Source organism: Pezoporus flaviventris, unplaced genomic scaffold (assembly GCF_033815535.1).
Source record: "Pezoporus flaviventris isolate CSIRO_AGI_PZ_B2104156 unplaced genomic scaffold, CSIRO_AGI_Pfla_v1 ptg000010l, whole genome shotgun sequence".
Classification (NCBI taxonomy): domain Eukaryota; kingdom Metazoa; phylum Chordata; class Aves; order Psittaciformes; family Psittacidae; genus Pezoporus; species Pezoporus flaviventris.
In genome coordinates this window covers 2,191,706-2,209,601 of record NW_026892558.1, presented here as the reverse complement: position 1 = coordinate 2,209,601, position 17,896 = coordinate 2,191,706, and the positions used below count along the sequence as shown (strand labels likewise).

General features: G+C 49.0%; 1 protein-coding gene across 2 annotated transcripts in view; it reads right to left on the bottom strand.

Annotated features, from left to right (window-relative positions):
- Nucleotides 1-3,747: 3,747 nt before the first annotated feature.
- ZBTB7C (zinc finger and BTB domain containing 7C) overlaps nucleotides 3,748-17,896 on the bottom strand; it is a 44,590-nt gene continuing 30,441 nt past the window's right edge. The window contains exons 1-3 of one of the 2 annotated variants that reach the window (XM_061450505.1): nucleotides 11,584-11,798; nucleotides 10,136-11,332; nucleotides 3,748-5,144 (exon numbers count right to left, since the gene is read on the bottom strand). In XM_061450505.1, coding sequence (XP_061306489.1) covers nucleotides 4,508-5,144; nucleotides 10,136-11,332; nucleotides 11,584-11,591 — 1,842 coding nt within the window. In that variant the 5' untranslated portion in view covers nucleotides 11,592-11,798 and the 3' untranslated portion in view covers nucleotides 3,748-4,507. Of the gene's footprint in view, nucleotides 5,145-10,135; nucleotides 11,333-11,583; nucleotides 11,799-17,896 lie in introns of those variants that run through there. The other variant, XM_061450506.1, reaches the window with a different exon arrangement.

Below are 17,896 nucleotides of genomic sequence, written 5' to 3'. Positions count from 1 at the left end.
TTTGGACAGTGCCCACAGGTCCAGACCCCATCCTGAGCACCTAATGCTGCAGAGTGCTTCTTGTGAGCATGAGGGGAGGAAAATAAGTGGTTGCTGTGAAAGCTTGGGATGCTTTGCTGGGATTGAAGAGGGGTGTATGACCCCATTAGCCTAAATCCCTGGCCCCCAAGGTTGGGAGGATGGACTTGGACCCTTATTTCCCATTGTATTCCCAGTGAAAACAGACTGGGAAGAAATCAAGCCGACTGAGCTGGGAATGATCACTGGGCTGTGCCAGCATCTCATCCTCCTCGGAAAGGTTTTGCCAGGTACTGCCCCATCAGCTGAGCAGAGAGTAGGGAGCTGCAGTGATGGGAACATCCCTCCCCATGGTTAAGCTTATCTCACTGCATCTATGGGAAACGAAAGTTTAGTCCAAGCTAGCTCTTCCAAACCACGCTGGTAGGTAGGAGATGACAAGTGCCGTGGAAGGTGATTCATCCCACCCTTGGGAGGTCCAGTGTAGGTGGGGTGAATCACCCTCCCGCAGTACCTGCCTCCCTCAGAGCCAGGATGGCTGCAGAGGAAATCACATTGCAGGTTAGGACACCCAGAACTGAAGTGTCAACACGCAGGTGTCTCAATGTGCACAGCGTCTGTTACTTCACTTCCAAACGTGAAGTTTGGAAGTTTGAAGGCTGAACAACGTGGGATGAGTCCCAGTGTTCCCACCTGGAACCTGTTTTCCAAGGTTTCACACCACTTTCAAAAATTAACAAGGAGCAGCAACGTGAATTACAAGGCTCACATTTGTGTCAGCTGTGTTCACAGAATCATGGAATCAGGAAACGGTCTGTGTTGGAATGACCTTTAAAGGCCATCCAGTGCTAACCCCCTGCCATGGGCAGGGACCCCTTCCACTAGAGCAGCTTTCTTCAAGCCCCTGTGTCCAACCTGGCCTTGAACACTGCCAGGGATGGGGCAGCCACAGCTTCTCTGGGCACCCTGTGCCAGCGCCTCAGCACCCTCACAGGGAAGAGCTTCTGCCTAAGGGCTCATCTCAGTCTCCCCTCGGGCAGGTTAAAGCCATTCCCCTTGGCCTGTCCCTACATCCCTTGTCCCAAGCCCCTCTCCAGCTTTCCTGCAGCCCCTTCAGGCACTGGAGCTGCTCTCAGGTCTCCCCTTCAGGAGCCTTCTCTTCTCCAGGCTGACCCAGCCCAGCTCTCTCAGCCTGGCTCCAGAGCAGAGCTGCTCCAGCCCTCGCAGCATCTCCATGGCCTCCTCTGGCCTCGCTCCAACAGCTCCACGTCCCTCTTGTGCTGCTGCCCCAGAGCTGGATCAGGACTGCAGGGGGGGTCTCCCCATAGCGCAGCAGAGGGGCAGGATCCCCTCCCTGAGCTGCTGCTCACGCTGCTGCTAATGCAGTCCAGTGCTCATCAGTACCTTCCGCAGCTGGCCCCAGGAGCCATGGTGAGAACAAGAAACCACGGCATCGTGAGCTGGGGAAGAGCCCCACATGCTTCCATCCCCAGGCTTGGTGCTCATCATGCCCATCCTGGATGGGGAAGGGAAGCAGAATCCTGGGAAGGCACCTCCCTGCTTAATTGTGCTCCCACATGGATACCTGTGGCCTGGAGTCACCACACAACATCAAAAATGGGAAGAATTAGGGTTCTCTCTAGTTCTCCCTCTCCACCCCAAAACATGATGGCTGCCAGAATCTGGCTCCATCCATCCCTACCCAACCCAGCACAACATGGGAAAATCAACCTTAACTCACTCATCACAATGCCGACAGCCCCCTTGGGTTGGAGCTGTTACCAGCTGGATGGTTACTTAATGTGTTCTTATTTTGGCTTCCCAAAAAGTTCCTTTGGAAAGCACCAGATTTATGAGACCAAGGAACATCCAAAGACCTGAGGCCATAGGGATGGCCATGCCGACCCGAGCAGGAAGGCAGCTCTGTATCTGCAGTGGCTTTGCACTACAGGCAACAGAACCAAGTCCTGCTAATAATTTAAGATCATCAATTAATGTAGTTTAATAAATACATAAAAGGATCTGGTATCTTTTTTTTCCATCCACTTTCTAGCATCAATCCAAGTTAAGGGTGATTGTCCCGTGAGTAAGTAAGGCAAATCTGTTTGTGTGTGTGTTCCTCTCTCCTTTTTTTGTTTTGATTTTTTTTCCCCTACTGTTTTGTACATAAAGCAGTCACATAAAAATAGTTATAAATAGAAAAATTGCAAAGGCTTTTCCCCGCTAGACAAATAGGAAGGAGAAAACAAACAAAAAAACCAACCCAACCAACCCAACAAACAAATCGAGACAGAAAAAACACCTTGCTTCAAGTCCTCATAGATTATACAGTACTCAGCATCTTTGGATACTTTACAATGACTCCAAATCGTAGACAAAAAAACACCTGAAGTAACCGTCCATTTGCAAAACGTCGCTCGTGTGAGAAGTTGGTATGGATTAAAAAAAAAAGGTTTGATGCAGTTTTAAGACGTTTTCTTCTTTTTTTTTTTTGAACTCTCTCAATTGACTTGTTGCAGACTGAGTCTTTGCTGATTTCTGATTGGAGGAGGAAGCAAGCATTGGGCAGCTCCTTGGGATCGTTCCTGCTAAGGATGGTCTCAGAGCAGAAGTCCTTCATACCCTCATGGTGGGCTGTGGATCCCCTGTGCCCCCTCCCATTCTCTGGTGGGGACACCATCATCCAGCCACCGCTTCAGAGCGACACCATTGATGGGCAGGCCAAGAAGTTAACGAACCCATGGTCCTTTCATCCCCTTTGATTCTGCTGATGGTGAAAGGTAACAGTAAAAAGAGAAAGAAAAATCCCTAACTTGTAACATTTACATTATCAGGTGCTGGCTCCATGTAAAACCAGCTTCCTGGGGCACCCACCTCAAGCTGTCTCAGCCAGTGGTGAAACTGGGGTCCCACCTCAAGCTGTCTCAGCCAGTGGTGAAACTAGGGTCCCACCACATCTAAGAGGAGCAATTGGAGGCAGATGGCCATCAAAAGCCTTTATGCTTGAAAGTAGCTCATGGTTTTAAGAGCTGAAGGAGGCTGATGAGGCAATTGCAGCCACTTTTCCATCCTCAGAAGTAATATCAGGTAGGGGTGGCCAAGCAAGGGTCTGCAGGGATGCTGGAGAGGACTCCTGACCTGTTGGCCACCATGGGTGAGCTTCAGCTTGGAGCACCCCATTGTATGTTACCGCCTCATGTTTTGAACCAACAAATGGTGAAGAAATAGTACTTCTCCTTCTTGCAAGTAGACAATCTCAATCTCATCTGCAAGACACCTTTAGTGGAACTTTTTTTCCACAAAGATCCCTTGAGACAAACAGCAGGGATATTTGCACATCCAATTTTTTTCCCATCGGCATTGCAGATTCAGGGACACTCCAGTGTTTTGTGAATTTCATCATCAAAATCTGTATAGGAATTAGGGGGAATTAAGGACAAAACCCTATACCTTTCAGAATGGTCAGCGGCGGTGAATTCTGACTCTTTGGTTTGAAATGACGTTTTCATTTCAAAATTCCCCCATGGTTTATTTTCCCAAAGCAAGGTTTTAATAAAAGCTCAGAATCAAAAAATTTCTGATCCTTCCGAAAGTTTTCCTTCACCTTTTCAAGCAACTGCAGTCAAAGTACTCAAAACAGGCTTTGGTTCTCCTTCCGAAGTTTTGAAATGGACAAAGAACCAAAATAAGTAAAAATCCCCTTTTCCACCCAGCTTTGCTTCTGGGTGATTTTCTATCTTTTTTTTTTTTTTTTTAATTTTTTTTTTTTTTTTTAGCTTTTTTTTTTTTTTTTTTAATGTTTTTAGGGTCCCACCTCAGGGCTTTCCTGCCAGCCCTGCAAATCTGATATACCACTGAGAAAGGCAATGGCCAAGATTCTTCCCCTCCCAACATGGTTGCTCGACCCTTCCCTTTAACCCTTGTAGAATGAATATTGTTGCCAGACACGGGAAATAATTAAAAAAAAGAAAAAGAAAAAAAAGGAAAAAAAAGTCTTTTTGACCAAAAGGGCCAAGGAATGTAACATATGAAAACCAAGTCTGGACGGCTTGTCAGTGTCAAGTGGGTCCTACAGGTGGAAAATCGGGGCATCTCCCCCAAGAAGAGCCATCCCATGGTGATGGCCATGCCCTGGACTAAGGCAAGTGACATTTTTGGGAGGGCTGAAGAGAGCAGCAGTCCTGGCCTGTCCTTCCCAGATGGAGCTGTGAGCGGTGGGTGGTTGAATGGGGCAGTAAGTGCCCCACAGCCCCAAAGCCAAGTGCTTTGTAGAGTCTAAAGTGCTGGGGCCGTGGAGCACAGGACCCACCTATTCACCCACTTGCCGTGGGGAAGGCCCCATGCCTCAAACCCCACGGCAAGCCACGGTGGGGAGGGGACAGAGAGCTTCTTGGGGGCCAGATGACGTGAAACAGCAGACAAGGATGCTGAGAAAGCTGGTCATCCTGTTGGGAAGGGAAGCAGACCTATGGTGGGACCAGACATGGGTTTATTTGCTTGCCTCTGAGATGGGAGCCACATGGCCGAGCCCTGCCAAGCCGTTGAAACCTGTGCTCCATGGATCAGGGAGGGGGAAGAAGGGTTGGGCAGCAAGGTTTTCATTATGGCCCAAAGCGAAGGCGAAGATGCTCGCGTTCCTCTCCATGTCCAGCTGGGCTCGCCTGAAGAGCTTCATCTGGGTTTCTTCAAACTGGCTCTCCAGCTCCTGCAGGCTGAAGGGGGACTTGGCCCCGCTCAGAAAGTGCTTGGGGCTGGGGCCAGGAAGGCACATGGCCGTGCTGCCGAGGTGGCCGCTCATCTCCTCCAGCGTCGGTGGCATCACGAAGCTCTTCTCCACCGGTGGGCCACCGGGAGCAAAGAGCAATCCGGCCGCCCTCCATGCTGCGGGCTTGCGTCCTCTCCGGGGCCGCGCGATGCGGCAGCTCTGGCGCTTAATGTGGCGGTGGAGGTGGTCGGAACGGGTGAAGCTCTTGTAGCAGAACTCGCACTGGTAGGGCCGGATGCCGGTATGGATGCGCATGTGGTTCTTCAGGTCATAGTTGTGCACAAACTTGGCGTTGCAGTGGATGCACAGGTACGGCCGCTCCCCAGTGTGTTTCCGCATGTGGATCTTGAGCTTGTCCTGCCTGCAAAAGAGAAGGCGCTTGGTCAGGGATGTGGTTGAGATTGCTCCTTGGATCAGGAGAGGGAAAGGCAATGGGAAGGCGAGGAGCTCATCCCGGGGCTTACCCCAGTGTATAGATACTCTTGGAAATTGGTGTTTGCATCCATCTCCTCCTTCCCGGAGGGACAGCACCTTAAATATCACACAAACCCCGCTCTCCATCTCAGGAGTGTGCAGCCCATCCCAGAAAGCCTAAATTTGAGAAAAAACCTTATGGAATAAACCCCAAAACCGTATGGTGATATCTAAATAAGTACAAGCTGCATTCCTGCCTGCAGACTAGGAAATTAGTTGAGTTCCGAGAGCCTGGCAATGCAAGGCAATGCCGTCCAGAAGAATTCCCTCCGGGAGCTGATTTTCCTTTCCTTTCATTCTTGCTCTGACCGCTGGGTGTCTCCGGAGCTCTGATTTGCACCGGGAGCATGGCACAGGGTGAGGCAGCAGAGGTGCAGGCAGCGGCCGGCACCGCTGTCCTTCCCCGCTTCGCTCTCCAAGGTCAGCACACATCCAACCTCACACACGTTCTGGGGAAGGTGTTTAAATACAACCATAAAACCCACCCCAAAGGCACGTATTTACAAATATAGTGTTTTTTGTTTGTTTGTTTTTTTTTTTTTTTTTAAGGGGAACGTCTAAACCCAATAATATTTTCCTAAGCTGGCAGTCCCATCAGGTTTTCTTCCAATGAATGTTTCCTTCTGCAGTCTACAAGAATCACAGAACTTGCAAGGTGCTGCTTCTGCACTGATTTCTGCCACCTTGCCTTTGTTTATCTTGATATAGTTCTCGGTGATGTGACCAGCAGCACTCCAATGCTGTGAGGAGTGCGGCCTCGGTATGGGCATCCCTGCACACCAGTCCCTCGGGATCAAGGATGCAGAGATGTATCCCTATCAGGACAGTCACTTCTTCATCAGATGATGCTTTATTGCCTTTAGGAAACCAGTCCCAGCCTGGTCAGGCATCTGCAGCAGCAGCACTGTACAGCTCCCTGCCTGTACAGAGGTTGTAACAAGCTCATATGAGGTTTACAACTCACACAGATTTTTAAGGAGACAGAAGAAAAGCATCTCTGTCCCCCTATGCCAAGCCCAGAGCCAGATCCTGACTTCCCACTCCGAAATATTCAAAGATGCTGTTATCCCAAAAACTCAACAAGGGTGCATTATCCTGAAGGGGCTGGAATCAGTTCTCAACAGCACATGAAGCTGCATGGAAAATTTCATCCCAAATGGATAATGTACAGCGAAGTCGTAAGCAGATGAACGCAGGGGTTTGCAATGCGAAATGTTCGGAAACGTTAATGAAAAGCAGAGCTACCAGCCCCACCTATAATATAATTTAAACCTATATATGTAATGTTTAACCTAGCAGGATTGCTTTTCGTAATAAACAAGCAGCGCACCAGGTTTACTGTATAATGTAAATACAGGCAAAGCTTTTTTTTTCAGGCTATTACACATCTCCGGCAGCAGATGGGGAGAAAGAAACTCAATCCTCCCTGCCCCGACAGCATCTCCGTGGGATGGAAGAGAGGTTTTATGGCTCTAACTGGAGAACCTCGGAGGCTGGGGGTGTGTGTGAGATGCTCCGGCTGCAGTGAAGCACCCAGGGGAGGATGCAGCATGGGGAACGTGGGCTTTGTGAGACGGGAGAAAGAGAACCGTGCTCCGTGTGTGTGAATAACCTTAATGCAATTGCATTAGGAGAACGATTAGGGCTCTGCGAGCTGTCACAACACAAATAATAGGAACAAATAATGTTAACCTTTCTGGCTGGAACAGTTTCTCCTTGAGCACTCTGGGGCTGTCTTGGTGGAAAAACTGAAATATTTGCAGTTTTCTCCAGCATTTCAGCAGGGCAAACCAACAGAGTAGGAGCTGAGCAGCCTTTGTTTAAGGAAAAAATTAATGAGCTATTAAATGAAGTCCTTCTTCCTGCGATCAGATGTCCCTGTGAAGTGGGAGTGCCAGATCTAGGTGCATGTGGGGTCCTTGCCGTGGGATGCAGGACCCACTGACATGAAGGAGAAGGGATCTGATGGGGGGAGGTTGGGGGACTCCCCACCCAGGAAAATGTATTTTCTCTACTTGTTTATTTGCTTCTCCACAGTTCCTGGAGCACAGAAATAATGCAAAGGACTGACTAGGTCAGAAATCCCATTTGGGAACCTTGGCTTCCCTGCACCCTCATTCCCCGGGGACCCCACCATGGGTGACTGTGTGGGCATGTATGTCCCTGGTGCAGGCACTGCTCACTGCTCCGGGTGCCAGTCTGATGCTTTCGGGAAGCATCAGATTCCCCTCAGGAGCAAAGCACGTAATGCGAGTGGCAGCGCTCAGGAAATCCCGGCAGAAATCTCTTCCTGCATCTCAATCACTCCACTTTGCTTAAATACACTTTTCCCTGGTGGAGAGCCCTCACATTAGAGTAATGCTGAAAATGGCTAAAAACCTCAACTAACCAATCACAACCAAACAGCTGCGTGTTATCCAAAATGCATTTGAAAATAAACTGATGTTTTCAAATTTCCACTTCACTCAGGGTGTTAAATGAAAAAAAGAAACCTGCAGGCTCCAGCTTTGTGTAGGGTGACCTGTATGAACAGCTTTGGTCTTGTGAATGAATCTGGGAGAACGTCACCCACACCACTGAGTTAATCCCTGTTTTCTTTGGGGTTCTGTTCTTGGATTAAAGTCCTCCTACCCCTGTGCTTTGTATTTAGAAGCTGGTAAATGTATGAGAGGGTGTCTGATTTAGCCCTGTGTTAGTAATTGGCTAAACCATGCTAGACCATCTCCACGTGGAACTTTTAACCTCCAAGATGCTGATTTAACCTGTCTGGAGTAGGGGTCAGGATACCTGAATTCCCACCTGAACCCTCCTACTAACCTCATCAGTGACTGTGAGTCAGTCCCAACATCTCTCCCTGACTCAGTTTCCTCAGATGAAGCCAATTATGCTGCCCTTCCTTGTAAAGGACTTTGGGATGCCCCCTGGGAGGGCTCAGATTTATTATCCCCATTAGAGAGAAGGCGTTGATGATGGGTCAAATCAAGCTGTTTCCTTGTCAGCAACTAGCACCCACAGCATCACACCCAGGGCAGCGATGGGGCTGCAGGATGGGGCTGTCCAGGTGAACCCTCCAGCCTGGGATGCAGCCACACTCACTGAGCTGAACCCATCCCACTCCTCCCAGAAGAGCCCGCCTATCTGGAGGTGACAACCCAGTGCTAACCTCAGGATGCAGCAGGACCCAGATCTGAATTCCTGCAGGCGGGAATTAGCACCCGGCAGCGGCCTTTCCCCTGCACATAGCAGGGGGAGCTGGCTCACGTCGCATGCACCAGCCCAAGGCATGATGTTCCCTGCATTATAATACGGTGTCTGCTGCGTTAATGGAGAGGAGCATGGAAATTTATTTTCAGGTCAAATCCTCATCATCTGCATAACTTCCACTTGAATATTATCACAGGGATGGAGAAGAAAAGGCAGGCTGAATGTGGGAGCACCCCAGGTGTCCGGACATTGTCAGGAGCTCACTTTTGCCTACCGTGCATATTATTTTCCTCTGGTTTGCTCGCCCCAACTTAATAGGGCTCTCTCTCTCACACGCAGCCAGGAGCTGAAATACCGTGGTCTTGTCAGAAAGCTTTATTATTATGGTAAAGATTGTACTCATTAGATATTAATTATACCCAGCAAGAGCAGGTCCAGGAATCTATTTGTCTCTGCTCACCGATTAAATCTGCCCAGCTTTTCAGAGAAGGGTTGCAAGCAGTAGCATTAGATTTGTGTAGCCTGCTCTGATTTATTACTATTGAGGGGTTTGCTGGGGTAAAGAGAAGTGCAAAGGCTGGGATTTGGTAGGAGGGGTGGACTGGCTGGTCATGCCTGCCTTGGAGCAGCCCATGTTGGGGCTGGTCTCACGTGACCTAGGTACCCAAAAGTTAGTTGCTTTAGTTAAGCCCTGTCTTTGGGGTCAGGGATGGCACCTTTGCTCATCTCCTTCCCTCATCTACCACTCTGAGGGTGCTGATATCTTTCCACTGACCATAGAGAGAGAGACCAGGTCCCAGGCTCTTGGGTGGCCAGTGTTCAGGGTGATGAATCATAGAATCATTTTAGTTGGAAAATACCCATAACATCATCAAACACAACCGTGAAGCCAACACTGCCAAGTCCACCACTAACCCATGTCCCCAAATGCCACATCCACATGTCTTTTAAACACCTCTAGGGATGGTGACTCCACCACTGCCCTGGGCAGCCTGTTCCAGTGCTTGACAATCCTTTCCGTGAAGACATTTTTCCTACTATCCAGCTAAGCCTCCCCTGGTGCAGCTTGAGGCTGTTTCTCCTTGTCCTATTGCTTGTTACGTGGGAGAAGAGACTGACCCCACCTCGCTATTAACATATAATAATTAGGATCTAGCCTCAGAAAGCCCAGACCCTCCCATGTCTAAACATGTGCAACTGGGTTGTGGTCTGCACTGATGCCAAAATGTGCAAACACGAACTAATTACATCCCGCAGCTAGATGGCCCTCCCAGCTCAATGCATCTCCCAGCACATTAGAGACAAAACCTCCTTTACTGTTTGACCATCTGTTTTCCAGCTCCTGCTGGTCCAACTGTGGTGAACTATGGTGGGGTTGAAAATACCCTGTTGCTTATTTAAGCTTTTGCCCAGTGAGGGGATGGATCCAGTGAGTTGTGGATGTGATCCGCAACCTACCAAAATCAGTAGGTTCATTTCTTTCCTCCACCCTCTCTTCCTCTCTTTTTGTTTTTCAGAAGGGATAGAGATCATGCCCTGCCTTCTTTACTGCTTTTTGGGGAAAAATATATGTGTAGCTTAGGAGTCACCCACAGGTCATGATGTGGCCCCCTCAACCACCACCACCGCCCTCCCCACACATGGCCATGCACAGCAGAGGTACCCAACACATACCTGGTAAAGCGGACTTCACAGATATTGCACATATACGGCTTCTCTCCCGTGTGGGTCCTCATGTGTCTGGGCAGCTTGCCGGCTCCCATGATGACTTTGTTACAGATGGGACATTGCTGTGACGCCTTGGGCTTTATCTTCCTCTCTTCCTCCAGGGGCCATGGTGGAAAAACTCCTCCAAACTGGGTAGCGCTTAGGAAATTGAGATAAGCGCTATACTCAGTCTCGGCCTTAATGTGCCCTAAGGGAGCTGCTGGGGTGTTGGTAAATATGTCCTTGAAGAAGTCATTAGGGAAAGGAGGCGGAGGCAGGTCTTCCTTCTCCTCCTCTTCCTTGATCTTCCTCTTCTTGATCACCAGATCTAAGGGGCCGTTGTCTACTTGTGGCTCCTTTAGCTGGGAGAAGGAGTTAAAATCGCCGTTCCATAGATGTGGGAAGAAGCTAGGGGCAAAAGGAGAGAGAGCTGGCCTCCTTTCTGGGATGTTTGACTTAGGGTACAAGTTTTCCCTTAGCAAGGACTCGATGGAGAAGTCTCGTATCACACCCAAGTGTCCAGAGGAGTTGTTGGCTGGGTAGTGATTTGGACAGTCTTTAGGTGCTTCTGTATATGCTTCTTCGGTAAGATCAGACTTAGAAGGGCTTTGGTGACAGCTTACTTCTTGGACATCAGTTAGATTCTCCTGATTGACGAAATTTTCCACTTCCTCCTCCTCCTCCTCTTCCTCCTCCTCTTCTTCTTCATCTTCATCATCATCTTCATCTTCTTTGTCATCTTCCTCTTCTGCCTCTCTGTCAGGCTCCATGATTTCAAGGCATACATTGATAATGCACTGGATCTCCAGCATCTTGGCAGCGCTGAGGATGTGCTTGACATTTGAGGTGGTGATGGTGAGGGTTGAGGTGTAGGCAAACTCGAGGATGGCAGAAAGTGCTTCAGGCTTGACAAAGTCAATCTCGTAAACATAGGGCTGGTCTGTTAAAGTGCCGGTAGTGAAGAGTTTTTTGAAGTACTTGCTGCAGGCAGCAAGGACGGATCGATGTGTCCGGTACTCCTGGTCCTGGACAATGAGGATAACATCACAGAGGAGACCGTCATGCCGCTGCTCATTTAAACCACATAAGACTTCACTGCTGTGGTTTGGGAATGGGATCCCAATAAGATCTTCAATGCCATTGGCCATATTCTCATTTAGTGCCCTAGGACAAAACACAGACAGTGCAGCATTAGCAGGGGATTCACAGTCAATAATGCTGAAATGACCCTGCCTTCTTTTGGTGTCTTCCTCTCCCTTGCCTCACTTAGACCTTTGTAATCACCCTCTGCTTGCATTGCCCCAGTGCATTTCCATGTCACCTTCAGCACCTTCCAGGTCCTCTGTGATCTAACGTCTGCTTCCCTCCACATCTCTTCCTTTGTCTCCATCCTTCTCAGTTCCCACCCTATTCACCTTTTCATAACCACCACAAGCTCCCTCTTTCACATCCCTCCCCCAGGAACCTTGTGCAATGACTTCCCTCCCCATCACGTTTCTTCCATATCCTCCCACACCCAACATCTTTCCAGGCACATGTTGGCTTTGTCCTGCCAGGAGCTATGTGGGGAAAAGGCAATGCTGTATTGCATCACCGTGCCAAGTGCCAGCTCCTACACTACTTAAACAAGATGAGCCAGGGAGATCCCATCTCATCCATACAATTGTTTTGAGGACTGGTATAACTAGATGTCCCAAACAGGAGGGATTGCTGGTCATGGCTGTTTGATGCAGTAGGACAGAGGTCCTTATGGACTAGCAGGTCTCCAGTTCTGTGGCCTCCTGCTACATCATGTGTGGAAGCTATCACATGTTACCTTAGCAGGTAGACAACCCACATAGAGATGTCTTCCCAAGGGAGCTGGGTGGCAAGAGAGGTGAACACTCACAGAAAGACAACCAGGGACCAGGGCCCTGGCCAGGGCAGATGAATGTCTGCTGTCTTCACCTGTGGGCTTGCTCCATCCCTAATCCTGTTCTGACTTGTTAGCGTGGTATCAAATGCCCTGTTCATCTGGCAGACACCTTCCCCTGCTACTGCAGACCCAGCTTCAAAGGGAAATTTGGAAGCAAAAAGCCCACACCCAGAAGGAAAACCTGATTTTTTTTTTTTTGCCTTTTTTTTTTTTAATCTATAAGATGTTCCCTCTTTCGCATGACTCCAGCAGCCCTTCCATATGAGAAATCCCAGGGAAGGAGAGTGACTTCCTCCAGCAGGCAACAAATACATTAATCCCATCACACACGGAATACATCAAACAGCCAGAATAACTTTGAATACACTAACCCTTTGGAAACCCCCAGGACACAGAGCATGTATTCATGCAGACAGCTCACAGCCAAGGGGTTAATCTCCAAGAGACCCCATGGTTCACGTAAATAAAATTGCAGCCCCACATCAGCCCCTTTTGCAAGGCTGAGACCATCAGGCAGGTACCCAATCCCACCCTGCACCACCTCCACATCTCTCCTGGGATCCATCGCCATGTCCTGGGTGTCCTTCCCTTCTCCGTTTCTGATTCCAAACCTCTTTCCCACCAGCTGGTGGGACCAGTAGGGACCTGGTCTACCCCATGGCAAGGGGCTGGCTCCCACCCTACCACCTGCCTCCAGCCCTTGGGGTTAGAAAGAGCTTGGAGGGAAGGAGGTTATCCAGGGAAATCCTTGGCCAGCAAGCCAGTCACCCTTGGGGAAGGCTGGGGAGGTCAGACTGCAGCAAACATTCCCGTGGGAAGAGGACTGCTGTCTGCCTCCTCCTCCCTCTGTAGGGTCAACCTCCAGCCAAGACCTTGGAGGTATCTCCCCCAGCACTGCTGCGTGAGAGCTGGCAACCAAAAGCCTTGGGAAGACAGCACAGCATAGATGGATCGCACCCCATGGAATGGTTATGGACTGCCTGGAGCAACGTGGGATGGGGGACAAACCGAGCTCGTGAAGACTTGCAGAGGGCTGGAGGGCAGCCCCACCTTGGGGACCCCTCTCCAGCACCTTGCCGTGCCCAGAGATGGGGAGAGCCCCCCTCCACTCCAGCCACTGGTATCTGTGGGCAAGGAATGATGCTTCAGCCCTGCATCCCACGGTGTGCCCATTAGCTCCACGCTAATTATGTCTGTTGTCTGAAACAAATTGATTCATTACAGTGTGCTGTGCTCAACCATGTTAACTAGCTACGCTCCTCCACCAGCCCGACCGGCTCTGTATCAAATCTTCCTTGAAAATCACAGATAAATGGAAGTAAATCCAATGTGTTCTCCAAGTGGAGTGTAAGATAATGAATAACCCCTGAGCCAGGGAGGAAAACACAGCTTCCTTTTTAGGCCTTTGTATCCTGAATAATAAGCATTAGCAATTAAATTTTTATTGCTGTATTTATCTTCTACTCATTTATTTTTGTTTGGAAGGAGCATTAGTGCTAAAGGAGCTCCTTGCATGAAGGAACGTGTCTCCCTCCGAATCTATTTTGATCTTTTATTGCCAGATCACCCTAAGTGCAAAAGATCAGAAAAGCAGAATATTGGGCTACCCTGCAATTAATCTTACAGAGGTTTTTTCGGGACATTAAACTCCATCCTCCTTGATGGTGGATTATTAACTCAGCAGCAAGAAAGCAAGAAAAAAAAAATTAATTAGGAGATCAGGGGCTATATGTGATTATAAAATGAAATGATGTACAGCTCCTTTTGGTGGAAATGGACTCCTTTTCCTTTCCTCCTGGCCCTTTCCAGGTGTGCTTCTGTTAATTGGAGCACTTAGGTAAGCTGATAAAGCCAGGGTGCTGGCAAAACTGAAGGTGATTCTTGTCATTTAAATGGAGGAAGAAACAGCCCATTCATTTGCATGCATTTGCATTTTTTTAACTCTCAGCGTGGTTTGACAGCTCCAATCTCAGCCAGCCTGAGAAATGACCTTATGGTTCCCATGCCCCCAGGGAGGGCTATGGCCAGAGGCTGGAAGTGTGCTGAGGTTGACGTTTTCCTTCCTCCTCCTCCTTTCTCTCCCTCCTTCTGGGCTCCCCCCTTCCCCTCCCCAACCCAAGGGAGGGGTCCTCAAGAATTAACAGGCATAAAAATAGCATCCGACGGCGACAAATGCCACCAGTGCATGCACACGCACGTGCAGGCGCTGGGTGGGCGCCAAGGAGTTAAACAGAAAAGTCACATTTTATAATAGTTACAGCATTGTTAAAATAAACCAGGGAGGGGGGGAAGGGTGGAGGGCACCTAAAATAAATGTATTCTGCAGATGATGTCTCGAAACACTGCATTTATGGGCATGCTTAAAACTCATTCATTACTTTCTTGCCAGGAAAAGCCCCATTTATAAAAGCTTTGTCCCCTTTTTGGGTGAAAATCATTCCTTTTTTAAGTCCCCAGGTACGAGCCAGGGAACACAGTGGTATTATAAACCGCCTGTTATGTACACTCCCTGGGTGACCCAGAGCTCATCCAGAGCACTCTGCTGCTCAAAAACCCTTCTGGTTTTTATTTTTATCTTCTGGTTGCTTTATTCTCACGTCTCCTTTTAACTTCAAGCCTCATTCAGTATAATACAGCCTCTGAAAACCAGTAATATAAAACTGAAATATAGGGAGGTGAAATGTTCATTTAGCATCGTGACAAGTAAAAAAATAGAAGCATGCTCAATAGGCTATAGAGATTGTATGTATAGAATATAGATAAACGAATATTGCCTATATTCATTTATATGAATGGAAACGGGGGACTGACACAGCTTGAAAGAGCCCTGGAAAAGACGTGCCAGCCCTGAAGTGGGGCAGAAGCCTGTCCCTGGGGTCTCACTATTGATCAAAGCCAGGAGCAGGAGACCTGTGAGGGCTCCTCATCATTGCTTCCCTCTCCCATCTCCTTCCTCATCTTCAGTGACACTGCCCTGCAAAGCCCATGGAGGAGATGAAGGCTGCCAAGAGGAGCCCAGGCTTGTGCAATGCATGGCTCCTGGTTCAGGACTCTGGCTGGGACTGGAGATTTCCTCTTCCTGTATGCTTTATCTGTGGGGACGACCTGAGTGTTAGCTGGGAGATGGCAATTTCGGCCTTTACTTGTATACTGGCGTGTAACACCATTACTATGGCATGCAGCATTGATTTATTATGTGTATAATTTATATATTTCTAATCTTATACAATCTCTTATCTATCTATATGTACATATTTGTATATCTTTATATGTTTATGAACTTTTATCTATATATCAATATATAAATATATTTTTATATATTTTCTGTATTTTCTTATTTCATATTTCCATACTTTGATATTCATATAGACATTCTTGGAGCATTTTCTCTTAAAATTGCTTGGCCTTCTCTATGCTATGGTTTTCCCCACAGGAAGGTGGGGAATCCTGTCTACAGTTCTTTTTGTTGTGCCTATATTCACTGTCTCCAGAAAGACATGGGGGTGCCACAGGGTAAGCCAGGGAGCACAAAGTGTCTGCATCCTCCTCCCAGGCCATGCTCATTCTGCATTCAGCACAGCGGAGGAAGGAGCCTGAGGCTCCAGCTGATCTCTGCCTACTACTGGTGTCAAAATGACATTTTTCCAGACACATTCCCAATGGTGTCTCCAATTCTTCCCTTCACCCAGCCTGTGCATGGAGCAGGGTTTCGGTGCAAGCCCAGGGGCAGGGCTTGGGGTTGAGCATCCCCTCCCCAGCTGGATCCTGACACCCAGCACAGCATCCCTCAGGCACAAACTCCCAGGAGGGATTCCAGCTCTACACCTGAAGCTTGAGACCATCAGCAAAGCATGCCAGAGGTGGCTGGACCTGGATTCAGGGCGCTGAGCACCCCTGGCCACCCCAACCTGCTGCCCACACAGGAGAGGCAGTCAGCAGAAGGTTCTCAACAGCTTTCCCCATCGCTATTTATTTCCAACACCAACTGCCTCCCTCCCCTGCTTGGAGCACCGGGCACCTCAAGGTAGAGATACTTTGATGCTGCTTTACTACCTGCTCCCCTTTCCTAATCCCTGCTCCAGGCTGTGGGAGCAGGGTGGGCTCTCTGCTCTCCCTTTGCATCCCACCACGGTGCCATGTGTGTGGACCTGCCTGCCACATCCATCAGCCCATAAATATCTGTGGGTTTTCTTTTTCCCCGGGTTTATTTGTGCCTCTGTAATGAGGCAATTAAGATGTGCATGCGAGATTACCCTAATCTGTCAAAACATTACAGCTACTTTCTAGGGGAAATGCTGACCAGTGATCGACAGCACCTGCTATATAGCCACAGTGTTATTTTGGGGGAATAGGAAGAATTGCTGTTAATGTGGGGGGGAATAGCTCCATCCCCACATCAGCCAATTGCTCCATGACCTTAAGCAAGTCCCTTGTGACCTTGAGCAAGTCCCTTGTGAAAGTGTCCTTGAGCAAAGCCACCCACATTGACACCCCACCCTGGGACAACACCATTGCCTTGGCCAAGCGCTTGACTCCAGTTTGGAAGACTCCTCTCATACCAAGGAGTTAGGATCCCTAAAACCCCATTTAAAAGGCAGGCAGAGAGGTGGGTCATTGTTTTAACTTTTATAAAGAAACCCCCCAATAAACCAAGCAAAAGGAATGTGTAAAACCCAAAAAGGCAAATATTTCCTTAAGCACACCTCCCCTCTGAACATCTTGTCTCCAGAGGAACGTGTTATTAAACCACCCACCCCAGTACCCAGCGTTCCTCCCCTCCGGCGGGAAGGTGGGGCAGAGCGTGCTCCTCTCCTTTCAATCACTTCCCCATGAGATGCCTGAAACGATGAAGAAAACGTGGTGACACCAACCGCTGCCTCCCTCGCATGGAAATCACCTGGGTTTTAAAGCACAGGAGACACTTCCCAGACCCAAAGATGATGCTGTGGGAGGGAACTGGCTCACTAGCAGTAGCACGAGGGTTTTATTGCTGGGATGGGTGCCCCAGCCTCCAGTAACTGAGACCAGCCTTTCCCTTGGGACCAGTCTTGTTTAGGGAGTACAGGGTTGAGCCAGGAAAGCTGGGGGTGTTTGGTTTTTAAGAGGTTCATGATAAGCTCATCCACCCAAAACTGAGGATCCCTCCTCAAAAAAAAAAAAAAATGAAGGATTTTGCTGAGATTTGGACAAAGCAGAAAAGGGTAAAGGTTTCCAAAGGGATGCTCTGGCAAGGAGGGGTGCAAAGAGGGTCACATTTGCCATGGAAGACGCTCACTTGCAGCAAAGATGGGATGCTCACTTGCAGCAAAGATGGGGAGGAAGCACTGTGGGTGGCTGTAGAGATGGCATCACCCCATTTGGGTCCTGGCAAGGGAGCAGCTCCATAAACAGAGCAGGTCAGTACAAGTTAAGGGGATGCTCTGGAGGATGGTGGTGCAAAGTTGGACAGGGCTTGGAGCAAACTGCTGTAGTGGAAGGTGTCCCTGCTCGTGGCAGGGGGTTGGAACTGGATGAGCTTTAAGGTCCCTTCCAACACAAACCATTCTGTGATGCTAACAAAGGCTGCCTATAGTGGCCAACCAGGGCTCCAGTGACACTGACACAGATGAAGACCTCCCACAGGTGCTGGGAGGAGAGGGATGGCCAAGGAGCCCTGGGTGGCCTTTTTGGCCAGCTTCGACAGAGCCAAGGATGAATGAGACAGCTCCTACCTGAAGGAAGAGCCCAGAAGGTGAGCATGGTTTGAGCACATAATTAAAGTGGTTACACTTCAGGGAATGAGATCACACTGGTGACCTTTACCCTGGTACTTC